We start from the raw sequence: 13,730 nt of genomic DNA, 5'->3' as shown, positions 1-13,730 counted from the left end.
GACAGCTTGTATGTTAGAAGGTACTGGAGTGGCTTGTTAACACGTACATACTGTTTATACAGTGCCTTAACACTTACAGTAGCAGCCAAATCCCTATGAAAGGAGTCTTTCTAGGTGTCTTGAACATGGGGATGTTTTCAGAATTAGTCAGAGACATAAAATATGCATATGCATTATCTAAAAATGAAATAGAAACTGCTTCTATCTCTGTTTGAAGTGCAGCTTTCATTCCTCTAGCAAATTTATTTTTTGAGTTAAGTACATCAAAAAGTTTATCAGCTATAAGTATGAAATCTACTGTACCTTAAACTGTGGTAGATGTAATGAATCCCGACAAAAGATTGAGGCATCGGCTACACTTGAGCCCAATGTTTGAGCAGCAAGTTTCACCTTCATTTTCTGAGTATGCCACGACAGATGGATAGCCCTGAGTTTGTTACCTAACTGAAGACCTTCTTCCTCCTGAATTAATGCAGAGCTTGAATATATTTCCATTCTATCTTATTACCACCTGATCCATCTTTCATGCACCCATATGAAGCAAAAGCGTTGCGTAAGAGTTTGAGCATATGACATACATCAAGAAACACATAAACTTTTTTCCGCTGGTAATGATGGGTGAGGAAAACTTGGGTTCCAATTTTCTGGGTTGATAGAGGCTCCTAGGTCTTGTAGCATGTGGGTGGATGGTCCATCACACGTCAGAGAAATAACCCTCACTCTTACATCTGACAGCATTGTAGTTTGTCCTGTGCGGCCTAAACAAGATTCATCAAAATGATCTGAGAATATTACTGCCATATTAAAAGGCTTGAAACGTGCACCCATACTCGACGAACCTTGGGATGTTTTGGGAACCTGTTTGGAGTTAAATTTATAAATATTTTCTCTTTTTATTTGCATGAAATGTAGCCTAATGAGATGTGTTAAGAGTGCAAGTATATCATAACTCATACGTTAGGCTACATATATGGAAGTAGTACATACAATAGCGATATATGTTTGCCAAAGCATGCATTATATGTTACTCTAAAGCAAATTACTTGTGAAATGATGTGCTGCTGTTCTCCTTTCCGTGTTCCTGTTCGGTGCGGTTACAGCATCTCCAAGCTGCACACTTCGGGACCTTTTCGCGACGTTCTAAGAAAAATATGATCACGTTACTTGTAAAATATTGCAACAGATGTATTGTTATTCTTCGTATTATGATAAAAAAATAAAGCCAATTGATCATTTTCAACAATAAAGGGAATGTAGAGGGGGGGTTATAGGGAAGGAGAGGGGGATGCTGGGAGGGAGGAAGGAAAGGAAAACAAGTAAAAACCGACCTAAAATACACTAAAAGACCCAAAAAGAAGACAAAAAACCGCTAGATACCATTGAAATTTGGCGTCGAGAGCTGAAGAAAACCCTCCCAGAGACTCAAAAGACAAAAAACTCACCAGAAACACAATAAAAAAGAAAAAACACAAGTAAAAACCGAACTAAAAACCACTAAAACCAATAAAAGACCAAAAAGAAGACAAAAAAACGCTAGAAACCATTGAAATTTCGCGCCAAGAGAAGAAAACCCTCCCAGAGGCCATCCATCTTGCTTGTGAGGGGTCTGCACCAATTTCTCTTAACCTTTTTGGCCACCACGGGAGCAGGACCACTTACCTGAGGACACCTGGGGATTCTACTGACAGGTAAGTACTCAGGGCAGGTGTTGGGGGTGAAATAACTGACATATATGCAGTAGTTAAGGCGTGAGAGGAGGTTAAATAAGGAGGAGGAGGGAGGTTTGGTTTCGGCGGACATGATCGCGTTTTCTTCGTGTTTTCTTCGTGTTTTCTGCCTTTCCCGTGTTTTATCTCTACGTATTCTCTTCTCCCCGTGTTTGTTGGCGTCCCTTGGCGTGGGTGAGGGCAGGGACAAGTGTAGGTGCAGGCCGTTTGATAGGTGAGGCGTGGGGAGGGGAGGGGAGGGGGTAGGCCAGGCAGGGAAAAATAATGGCAGGCCGGGAACTGGACTAATAGCAGGTCGGTAGGCCGGGACTTGGAATAATTGATAAAAGGCTGAGATATGAAATAATTAATAGCAGGCCGGGAAATGTAATGGAAAGCAGGTTGATAGGCCGGGAACTAGAATTGATAGCAGTTTAGCAGGCAGAGGGGGCAGGCCAGGTAGGCAGGGATTTTAATGGGAGGCAGGCCAGGAGATTAATGGAAAGCAGGTTGGTAGGCCGGGAATTAGAATTGATAGCAGTTTAACAGGCAGAGGGGGCAGGCCAGGTAGGCAGGAATTTTGGTATTATTGTAGGAGTACACCAGTCTAGAGATGGCTTTTCTTACCCTGACCATTAGAAAGAGCTCCGCATTCTGAGTAAATTCATCCCCATAAACACCCCTCGGAAATCATTTATAACGGAGGGAAAACTACCGAAAAAAACTAGTTTCGTTCGGAAATGCGAGACTGGTGAAGTGCTACAAATTTACCTTTAGGTTAGGTTAGGTTAGCTTTAGGTTAGGTTAGTGTTAGGTTAGGTTAGGTTAGGTTAGGTTAGGTTAGGTTAGGTTAGTTTTAGGTTAGGTTAGGTTAGTGTTAGGTTAGGTTAGTGTTAGGTTAGGTTAGTTTTAGGTTAGGTTAGGTTAGGTTAGGTTAGGGTTATGTTTAGTTTAAATGCACCTGTGGACTAGTTTTTCAGGTAGATTTCGGTCTGTTTTGAATGAATGTGCTCTAAATTTTTTATCGCAAATCATTAGTCTTGGTTGGAAGGGGGGGGGGGTAAAAAAAAAACGTGATTTGCGATAGAAATGACACGCATATTCATTCAAAACACTAGTTTCGCTCGAAATAGACTGGTGAAGTGCTACAAATTTACCGGAATTTTAATGGGAGGCAGGCCAGGAACTGAAATTGATAGTAGGTCGGTAGGCCTGGAAGTGAAATGATTGATTACAGGTAGGCAGGCTGGGAAAATAAATGAATGAACATAAGACATCAGTCTGCAAGGGGCCAGTAGGCCTATGCAAGGCAGCTCCTGTAAGTCCGGGCTTTATTTATCTGCTAAAGTTTCATGCTTTCATATAAACCACAAGGCAAGGAGGTAGGCTAAGAAATTGATGGCAGGGATGTGCAGTGGAGGGAAGTCAGGTAGACAGGCAGGGAATTGACCCAGCAGGAAAAACTGGTATGATAATTCCATGAAGATGCTTATATATAATCACATAACTAGTAAGCTGGATTATTGTAACTCACTTTATTATGGCCTTCTAAAATATCTGCTGAAGAAATTACAACTTGTCATGAACAGCTGCAAGGCTAATAAAGGGTCTGCTGCCACGTGAGAGGATAACACCTGCACTTATAGACTTGCATTGGCTACCCATTATGGCAAGGCTAATAAAGGGTCTGCCCCCCCGTGGGAGAATAACACCTGCACTTATAGACTTGCATTGGCTACCCATTAAGGCACGAATAGTCTACAAAATGTGTCTTGACTTACCAAGCAATGCGACTTGGTAAACCTGGATATTTGGGAAATTTACTACAGGATTTTCATTTGGACACCGCCATGTCACTGAGACACAGTGCAGAACAGTATAGACTATATGAGCCCAGGGTCAACCTGGAACTGGGTTTCAGAGCATTTGAGAAGAGTGCCCCGCGGCTCTATAATGAGTTACCCGGGGATGTTAAGAATAGTGGCAGTCTGGCAATCTTCAAGAAAGCGCTGAAGACTCACTTATTCACTAAATCCTACAACTTTACAAACATGAGCATTGAGGACAACTTTTGTAATGCTGGCGGCCCTGTGGAGCACTGCTACGGCGGCGGACCAGGGCCTGAAACCTCCTCAACAGTAAATGGTAAATGTATAGTTTACTTCCGCCTCCTCAGAATGTCATACACGCCTTCATATTATGGTTAAAGGGGAAAATACATACTCTTTAACGATAATATGAGGGCATGCATGATTAGAAACTAACCAATATTTAATGAAGAGATTTTCTATTCTCTTTTTCTATTACTCTCTTGGTCCCACACGTCCTCTGCGTGTATTGAAACACACAAGAAATTAATCACAATAAGGAGAGGGTATTCCCCGGCTGCCTGGGATTGAACCCGCGGCCAGCGTTACGGGAGAGCCACTCCTTACCGAGTCGGCCAAAGAGGTACCCCATTCACTGAATGGGTTATGGGAGGCTCGCTCATCAGGCCGTCACCGCACTACACGGCTTTCCCCCCTATGTAGATTAATTTCTGTGTGTTGAGACCTTTAGACAGTGACCCATTTTGGTGCACAATTTCACAGTGCCCCCGTAGAGACACCTCCAATACTTCCCGCTTTCTATCAACCTCGGAGAGCATGAGCCATCCTATCTGTTATCCCTTTGGGGAAACTCAACAGAAACACAGGAGAGGATGCCCACCGTATGCCACTAGTTTAATGAAGAGATTTTCTATTCTCTTTTTCTATTACTCTCTTGGTCCCACACATCCTCTGCGTGTATCGAAACACACAGGAAATTAATCACAACTACTATGCATTTCAGCGGTGGACAAACGGTGTTTTTTGCAGATATCTCCTAAACGAATCGTTGGATGAGTATGATATTTCAACACACTACCTTGAACATCCGTTAACATACCACATTGCTATATATGTTATGTGAGGAGTTTACTCGTGAAAAATAACACAAAGTCATGTTCACGAATGAAAGTGTGCCCCCCACACCCACCCAAACCATTTCTAACCACTACTACGTCTCCCGAAGTCCCCCGCCTCTTTATCCCTCCTCTCCTCTTCCTTGTTTCTCCCCTCACTCCTGTGCCCTCCCTACTTCTCCCACTACTGTATTTATACATTATAATGTTCTGTAAGTGTGTATGTATAGATATGATTATTTCCTAAGAGTATGGTACTATTTCATGAAGGCAAGAAGTGGTTCACGTTGATAATTACTGTACAAAGCACGCTACGTGTAGTATATAGGAGAGCCATGTTTGCAGTCGTTATGGTCAACCACGTGAACATGATGTGCTGGAATTACCTGTGACTTGGACCTTCTACTGTTAGGAAAAGTTGATACTCTTATTGCGTACTGTCTGCCTATTGATCATAAAAAGTGGTCCAGTTTATATATAATATTATTTTGTTGACTTGTTTGTTGTATATTCATGTTATCAAAAAATTATAAACTGCATATATTTTTCTTAATCTATACATATGTGTATAATGCGTAAAAGTCAGAGAGAGAGAGAGAGAGAGAGAGAGAGAGGAATAAAAATATGCACAACTATGACAGAACATGATTTATTCACAATCACTATGCAAAAAAACCTCATCCTCATCATCACTGCCATTAACAGCGGAATTAGCTATTGCTTTAACGGTCGTTTGACCCAGTCTGGTTTTCATGTCCACATATACCAGCAATTGTATTAGATAATATTATTAATGTATGATATGTATGTACATACTGACGTATGTAACGATTATCCCTATCGTATGTAATTACAATAGGGAAAAAATCACAGGTGGAAGGCTGATGGTGTGAGTAGGGGGGGGGGGGAAGAGGGTCATGTGATAATGGGGTAGAGAAGGAGTTGTCTGGGGGTTCTTCAGGGTGGTGGTGGTGGTGGTGGAGGGGTTAGGCAGTACCCACACTCGTCCGATTCTGTGTAACACCTTTGATATGATGACTGGATTAGGCGTAATATCACTCAGTAAACTCCTCACATAACACATATAGCAATATGGTATGTTAACCAAAAATTACGAACGGATGTTCAAGGTAGTGTGCTGAAATATCATACTCATCCAACGATTAGTTTAGGAGATATCTGCAAAAAACACCGTTTGTCTGCCGCTGAAATGCATAGTAGGAGAGGGTATTCCCCGGCTCCCTGGGATTGAACCCGCGACCAGTGTTACGGGAGAGCCACTCCTTCCTGAGTTGGCCGAAGAGGTACCCCATTCGCTGAATGGGTTATGGGAGCCTTGCTCATCAGGCTGTCGCCGCACTTCAAATACACCTTGGACCACTGCTGCTGCCAAGACTGTCTCATGTATTGGTGATGCTTGGCTTGGTTAGGTTAGTTTCTAACAATATGGGGCTTCATATTATGTTTAAAGGGCATATATTTTTGCCCCTAATCCATAATATGAAGGTATGTATGGTATTTTGAGATAGTGGAGCTAAAGTATACATTTACTGTAGTTAACTAGTGTCTTGCTTTAACACCAGGGTGGAGGAGCAAGCTATTTTGGCTGCATCTGTTTGTGTAACTACTGTATGATATGTTTGGCAATTGTTTACAACAAGGGTGTTCCACTACCTAAAAGAAAACATTTTTTCAGCTGAACAAAAAATGAAAAATAGTGAAAATGCAGATTAACTGGTCTGCTTTCCTGAAACAAACTAACTATTTTCTCTTTCATGATGTAATACACCAAGTGGCAATAACTATTGCCATTAAATGAGTAGCTGGCTGAAGATAAAGGAAAAATTAGCCTAACTCAGGATAGTAACCTATCACTGCTTGTTCTTTTTTTAATTTGCATGTGTACATAAGACAGATAAATATTTATTAACCCTTTCACACACCATGATGCGATTCTCGTCAAAACGGAATCATCTACATCTGAGCTTTTGACTCAGATCATTTAAAAAACTTAAAAATTCGCCCAAAATAAAGTATCTCTCAGAATCGCGTCAAAGATCTAAACAAGACCTATAAAATAAACTAATCAGCAACTCGTGCCATTGTTTGACGTGAATTACGTTGTAATGCGTGAAAGGGTTAATAACCTCTTTATGAAGAGTGTGCTGTAAGAATGATGTGGCCCTAATATCTAGAATTATATACACAGATTTCTATGACTGTAAAGTCTGGGCTTTATTTATCAACTAAGGTTTCATGCTTTCAGATAACCACAAATATGTCTGGAATTGCCATTGCTCGTTTGGCTGAGGAGAGAAAGGCGTGGAGGAAGGATCATCCCTTTGTAAGTATATATGGAGGCAGCATTGACCTTTGAAATTTACCTTCATCATTATGATTTAAAGAAGTCCAGTTTTACATTATAATTGATATTTTTCTTGGCCTCTTTTGTGATTAGGTATGTAAAAATCAACATATAGATCACATACAGGGGGTCCTTGGCTTACGACAGAGTTCCGTTTCTACGACTGTTGTAACCCGATTTTGTATGTTAGTCAAAACACACCCTTTATTAGAAGGAACTGTCAGCTCCAACCCTCAAAACGAAGTGCCTTAAGCACCTATGGTAATGCAATAGTAAAGTTATAATTAGACTAAATATTTGTTTGAAAAACACTTTAGGCCATAAATATTAAAAAAAAAATGAAAAAACAGTAGAAAAAAATTCAGTACGTGACCAATGCTGTCGAAACAAGGATTTTTTAATGATTTATTGGGGTTGCGTTGTAGCCTCGAAACATCATCGGTCGAGGAAGTCATAAGCCGAGGAACCCCTGTAGCTTGTTTGGTGGGGTGGGGATAGTTTAAATTATCAGTTCAGTTCAGTTTGGAGGGGTTGCCTTTGTAGTGGACTTTCCTTTTAGTCTTTTTTTTTTATGGTGCTAGGCTTCTTCATATGATGGTATTTTACATAATGGGGTGAACTTACTGGGTTTGATAACTGGAAAATTGTGGCTGGTCCTAATTACAGTGTTACCTTTTTCTACCTTGTACAGGGGTTCATCGCACGACCCACCAAGAACCCCGATGGAACCCTGAACTTGATGAACTGGGAGTGTGCTATTCCAGGCAAGAAGGGGGTAAGGAAGCAGTTGACTTTGTGTTGCCTTATTTTAATTTCATGCAGTGTTCCCTAGAATGTTAGGGATACTTGTGAGATCATCTGGCTTGATTGTTAACCTGATTTTTTAAAGTTTGTATTTGTCTTCATCAACAGTAATGTGGCTGATTTGTCTTTTTTTACCTATTTTTGAAGGCATGGTTAGTTGGTTTTGTTGATTTTTTTACAGCATTTTTTATGACTGAGTTTGTAATAAGTCGATGTAAACTTGTGTAAATCTAACACTTCTAGCTGACTCCATCCTAGTAATGGAATTAAAAATACAAACTAGCCGTGTAACTTAATAAATGCTAATGTGATGTTTGTAAAATCTGGTGTAAGTGTGAGTGTGGTCCAAGGCAGCGGATGATCTTTCTCATGTCACTCTCAAGCACCGTTGCCGGATTATCATACTCAGAGCATAGTATTTACCGGTTTCTGACGCCTAGCTATTGCCAAAAAACATCAGGATCTAACTCTTTTAACAATAACTATAAATGAGTTTCGTTATTGGAGCCCAGAAGACAGTTTTGGGGTAGGAAGTCGGGAAATATAAGCAGCTTAGTACGGCAGTGTTGCTCTCAAGGGTTATTTCATCATGGTGTGACACTATGAACCTATCCCCATCTCATGTTGCAGAAGGAAAAAAAAAGAGGCCTTGGTGATGTATTTGTGTATATATGAATGTTACCTAGAATACGTTTTGGTGGATGAAAGTTCAGGGAGGTATGACATTAATTTTTTTGAGTGCATTATTTGGTTCCTTGTGGATTGCCCCAGAAACTATCATATCAACCCAAGAGTGCCTAAAACAAGCACATCTTTATGGGCTTTTTGTTTTATTTTTGTACTTGTGCAGTTTCCTCGTAAAAAAAGTGTCGGTCTGCTTGTAATGCAATATAGCCTTTCCAATGCAACTTAAATCACAAAGGCTACTCTTGAACCATGAGTGAAGTTAGAGTACTACATCACTTATACTTTTGTCCACTTTCCATCAGACCCCTTGGGAGAATGGGCTCTACAGGCTGAGGATGATCTTCAAGGATGACTACCCATCCACGCCACCAAAATGCAAGTTTGAGCCGCCTCTATTCCACCCAAATGTCTACCCATCAGGTACACCTCAAGGAGTTTGTTTTGGTTTGTTTGCTAGGAATTAAGTCAGTGATAAGACTCAGTGTAGAAAGCTAAAAAATGAAAATACCTTTGTAAAAACTCATTATTTTGAGTCATACAGTGTAGAAAGCTAAAAGGATGAAAGTATCTTGGTAAAAACTGGCATTGTCTCAGTGTCTCATACATCTTATTGTATTTTAAATGGTAATAATTCAGATTTTCATGCAGCTCTTAGTATTTCAGATGATAGGAAGAGCTAGTTTGATGTGTAAAGAAAAAGTTAGCTGTGAATTAATGAGAAACTTTGCCACAGCCTCTGGATAAGTTTCATGGAGGGATAAGCACACCAAAAGTTACTGAGGTGATAGAATATAGAAAAGGTTAACTGTGGCCTGTGAATTAACTAGAGACTACTATAACCTTTCTGTTTAGCTGGGTTCATGGAGGGAAAGGTACACTAGGAATTACCAAGATGATAAATATTCCTCACAAAGCCTAAAACCCTCCACTCAGGAACTGTGTGTCTGTCCCTCCTGGATGAAGAGAAGGACTGGCGGCCTGCCATCACCATAAAGCAAATTCTCTTGGGTATCCAGGACCTCCTCAATGACCCCAACATCAAGGATCCAGCCCAGGCCGAGGCTTACACAATCTACTGGTCAGTGGACTTTTGTTATTACTGTTGTTTATCCTTATTTCTCTTACTGGCTCTGGGATATTCTTCACAGGAGACATGCACCTGATTTTTTAAACATAATAGTCTTCATCAACACAAATGTGGGTGATTTGTCCTTTTAACCCATTTTTCAAGGCGTAGGTTACTGGTTTTGATGATTTTTCCATACCGATTTTTATGACTGAATTTGTAGTATGTGATTTATGAGTGAGTTCATAGTATATCGACTTAACTCTGAAAATCCAACACTTCCAACTCCAGCCAAAAGTGTAATTAAAAAGCCAGACTAACCGTGTAACTTAATAAACTCTAAAATGACGTTTAGAAAATCCAGCATTGCTATATGGTTCCTTATGTTAACTGCTTCTCTAACCTTCTCTGTCTACCATGGATTCTGTTTTTCTTCATTTGACTACTCATTCTGAAGCTACTAGAATTTCTTTAATTATCTTCAATAGATGTGAAGTATTTCCATCCAGAACACTCCCATGTAGTGTTAAATTCTTCAGTCACATTCTCCTTGAGGAAAACTGCAAATTCTTACCTCTTCCACCTTCCACTTAACCTTTACCTAATTGTGTCCAATCAAATCACTCCTCCTCTTTCTTTGTTTCTTTCTCTGATTATACTCTTCCTAACACTCATCATGTCTTGCTTGACTCATCACTATTATGCTGGGATGTGGGTGTAATTGTTTGTACTAGAGCGTGCATTGGCAGACAAATGATGTAAGGTACTGATGTATAGAGAAGGTATATGTAGTGTGTTGGAATGATGCTGGTCTGTAAGATTTACGGTAAGTAGTGTGTTGCAATGAAGCTGCTCTCTTGGAATTATAGTAGTAGTGTGTTGGAATGAAGCTGGTCTGTAGGATTTACGGTAAGTAGTGTGTTGCAATGAAGCTGCTCTCTCGGAATTATAGTAGTAGTGTATTGGAATGAAGCTGGTCTGTAGGATTTACGGTAAGTAGTGTGTTGCAATGAAACTGCTTAGTACCTCAAACCATGACTATATAAGTCTTGGATGATAGCACACTGATTCAGCTGTCTGGGAGAGTCACCTCCAGCTCACCTTCGGCCTGAGAGCAGAATAACACTGAACATGACAATTAGAGGGTTATGTGTGGACACCTAGCAAGTGGAGTGCCTTAAACATAAATACTGCCTGATTGGTAATATAAACTAGTGCAAGAATAGCTGACATATAATTTTTGCCTCAACGGTGACATTAACTATTGTGTCAAAGGAAAATGCAAACGATAACAAAAATAATGAGGCAAAGATTGTTATGGTGTGATTAGAATGCCTTTTGCTTTCAGTGCTCAAGGTCTCTGGTGTCACATCTCCTCCCCCTTTTTACCACACTCCTTCTATTCCTCCTTTTCCTCCTTCCATCCCTTCTTCCCTCTCACCTTATCTCATTTCCCCACCTCCCCTACTTCCATGCCTCCCAACCATGCTACGTCCCTCCCTTACCTCCTTACCTCTCCCTAGCTTACCTCCTCCATCCCTCTCTCTCCTCCCCATTCCTCCCTCCATCCCTCTCACCTTTTCTCCTCCCCACCTCCCCTACTTCACCTCTCCCAATCATACTTCCTCCATCCATCCCTTTTCCTTCCTTCCTTCCTTACCTCCTCTCCCTGCCATAAAGATTGCCTTGGAGTGAAGGGGTTAAAGTAGCATACAGATACCCTTTAAAAGGTCAGAGGGAAAGGCCACTGTACATCAATAAAGGTAAAAGGTCCTTGAATTGCCTTAAAGATATATTGAGTGTAAGAATGCAAAAATGTAAAACAACTTCAAACATATGGAAGTCTGTTGGCAGTTATTTTCATCTTGTTTGGGCTGCAGCATTACTGGGAGCTGTGTGCTTCTGTTCTTTTTATGTACATATGCTTATATCAACCTGTACAGTAATTCTGTGAAGCTTAATATGCTACCCAAAGCAGCTACAGAACTAGTGAAAAGTTATAAAAAAAGGTAGAAATCTGTAATTATAAAGAATGTAACTTAGTCATAGCCTTTTGAATCAACACAGGAACATCTAGACAGCAATTCACAGTATTTGAATGATAATGGATCATAGATTTTTCTAGTATGTGCACCTGATAGTTCAAGGTCCTTTTGAAAAGTCATAATTCTAAAGTCCTGCTTTTTTTTTCAGTCAAAACCGACTGGAATATGAGAAGCGAGTGCGGGCACAGGCCAAGGCAATGTCTGCTCCATTTGAATAAGCTCTGGACACGGGAGGTTCAGGTGATACAGTATTGGAGGTGGTGGCTTATAGAAGGGGTGGTGAGTGTGGTGTCCTAAGTTTGTCCCGCCACTGGCTATTTCCAACCACTGCTAAGGGGTCGAAAATCACCCACATGCTGCCCATCAAGCCTACCTTCGATTGAACTTTGGTCAAGTGGAGCACTGGGGTCCTGAGTCTATCATGCTAAAATACCTGCCTGCACCAACATTGACCATTGCCAACCATCAGTGGCCTGCCTGAGAGTGTTAAGGCGATGTGGACATGCAAAATATACTTATACGGTATATTCCATTTACTGTAGCATTGATATTAATAGTGAAGTTCTCAATATGACGGAGTTTAGATGTCTGGGAGCCATGACAATAGTAAGTAATGGTTATGGTGAGGTGTAGAGGAATGGAATGAATGAAAGATCTGATTAATAGAAGGTATATATGAAGGAATACAGCTTGGAATATCTTTGGTATAAGATCTGAAAAGGTGAGGAGGAGGTGTAGGATATAAGAATGAAGTCATCATGTAGGAAAGTATGCAAAGATGGAAAAAAAATAAGTGGCAGAAATAATCCATGGCAGTGAAATTGTTGGTGAAGGCAGGTTGGGGTGACATTGAAGTGTGACTGAACATTGTGAAAATTTGAACAATCAACTGGTATGGATGAAGGAAACAAAAGCTGTGACTGTATGGGAGAATAAATAAATGGGAAGCACACCATTATTAACGTGAAAATCGGTTTGCCTTGGGCCATGATGGGCTGTTTAATGTCCTGGTTCAGCAGCAATGTTGTGTTCATTGTCATTTGGAGGAAACTGGAGAGCTGAGGGATATATTTTATTGAGTCTCTCTGAGATTCTCTGTGTGTTAATTTGTTTTAACTAAGGTCATCTTCACTAATATTTGAATATTTGTCTACATGAAATAGGGTAGATAAGTATCTTTGTGATAAATCACAAACTTTCCTTTCCTAGCTTTTAGTAAAATTTTTATATGCACAATGTCTAGAATCTAGACACTATATGATAGGGATTTGTGGGCAGTCAGCATCATCTCAAACAATTACTGGGTCTTAACTAGACATGTAATAATCATTAGTTTAAATGAAGCATTCAAAAAGCATAGTAATGTCTGTGAATTGGATGACACGTGCTGGCGCTCCTGCAGTGGTTGTGGCTTGTAATCTGATCCTTTTTATAATTCAGTTTGAATAGATGCATATAAAGTCTCAATTACCCTTGTATTGTTGTTTTCATTTACCCTTCAAGACTATAACATCTGGAAGCCATGATGCAGGTCCTGTCACTTGCCTGTTATTGAGCAGCCAGATCAGTTGTACATTACATTATTGGCCATCTTTACCATCACACTGAGATAAAGAGAGGATAAACTAAACTGGTAACTTTTTAGACCTGTATCATGTATAGTCGGGTCGGGGGTTATTTTTGTAGTGGCCATACCGAACCAGTTTCTAAAAGACCATGGTAAGTTTTCAAGGACCTGCCATCCAACACAGAGGAGAGTGAGTGGGTTGAGGAGGAACCAAGGGATGGAAAAGGAGGAGGAGGTCAAGGTGGTGGCGGTGGTGGCTGAAAGATCAGGGAGGAAATGAGTGGTGTTGCTGCTGGGATGAAGGAGGGAGGGTAAAGTTGGAAGCATACACTATAATTGTGCGTTGCCTCGGTGGCCATCGCCTCCGCACTGGCCCTTGAGTCTGGTAGGAAGAATCCATTGTCCACCACACCGGGACGGGACGCAGGGCCAGCCATCCGGATTACTACAGTTAACCTTCTCTCGGTTTCCCAGATATGCATAAATCAACCAGCCCGAAAGGAAGGATGAACAGCTGGGTGAGCTGCACGCTGACTGTCCGGGCCG

At 40.8% G+C, this 13,730-nt stretch overlaps 1 protein-coding gene across 1 annotated transcript; it reads left to right on the top strand.

Moving 5' to 3' along the window:
• Positions 1-1,552: 1,552 nt before the first annotated feature.
• Positions 1,553-13,093, top strand: LOC127010391 (SUMO-conjugating enzyme UBC9-B). The gene is made up of 6 exons (XM_050884403.1): positions 1,553-1,688; positions 6,917-6,994; positions 7,707-7,790; positions 8,809-8,926; positions 9,440-9,584; positions 11,766-13,093. The coding sequence occupies exons 2-6, from the start codon at positions 6,929-6,931 to the stop codon at positions 11,833-11,835; spliced, it is 483 nt and encodes a 160-aa protein (XP_050740360.1). The 5' UTR covers positions 1,553-1,688; positions 6,917-6,928; the 3' UTR covers positions 11,836-13,093.
• Positions 13,094-13,730: the final 637 nt, after the last annotated feature.

This window comes from Eriocheir sinensis, chromosome 43 (assembly GCF_024679095.1).
Source record: "Eriocheir sinensis breed Jianghai 21 chromosome 43, ASM2467909v1, whole genome shotgun sequence".
Lineage (NCBI taxonomy): Eukaryota > Metazoa > Arthropoda > Malacostraca > Decapoda > Varunidae > Eriocheir > Eriocheir sinensis.
Note: the sequence above shows the minus strand (reverse complement) of the source record. Positions and strands in the feature narration are given on the sequence as shown.

Excerpts from the sequence above, each read along its gene's own strand:
- LOC127010391 (XM_050884403.1), top strand. The coding sequence starts at position 6,929 with ATGTCTGGAATTGCCATTGCTCGTTTGGCTGAGGAGAGAAAGGCGTGG. Across the intron at positions 7,791-8,808 it reads CTATTCCAGGCAAGAAGGGG|ACCCCTTGGGAGAATGGGCT; the intron begins GTAAGGAAGCAG and ends ACTTTCCATCAG. Across the intron at positions 9,585-11,765 it reads GAGGCTTACACAATCTACTG|TCAAAACCGACTGGAATATG; the intron begins GTCAGTGGACTT and ends TTTTTTTTTCAG.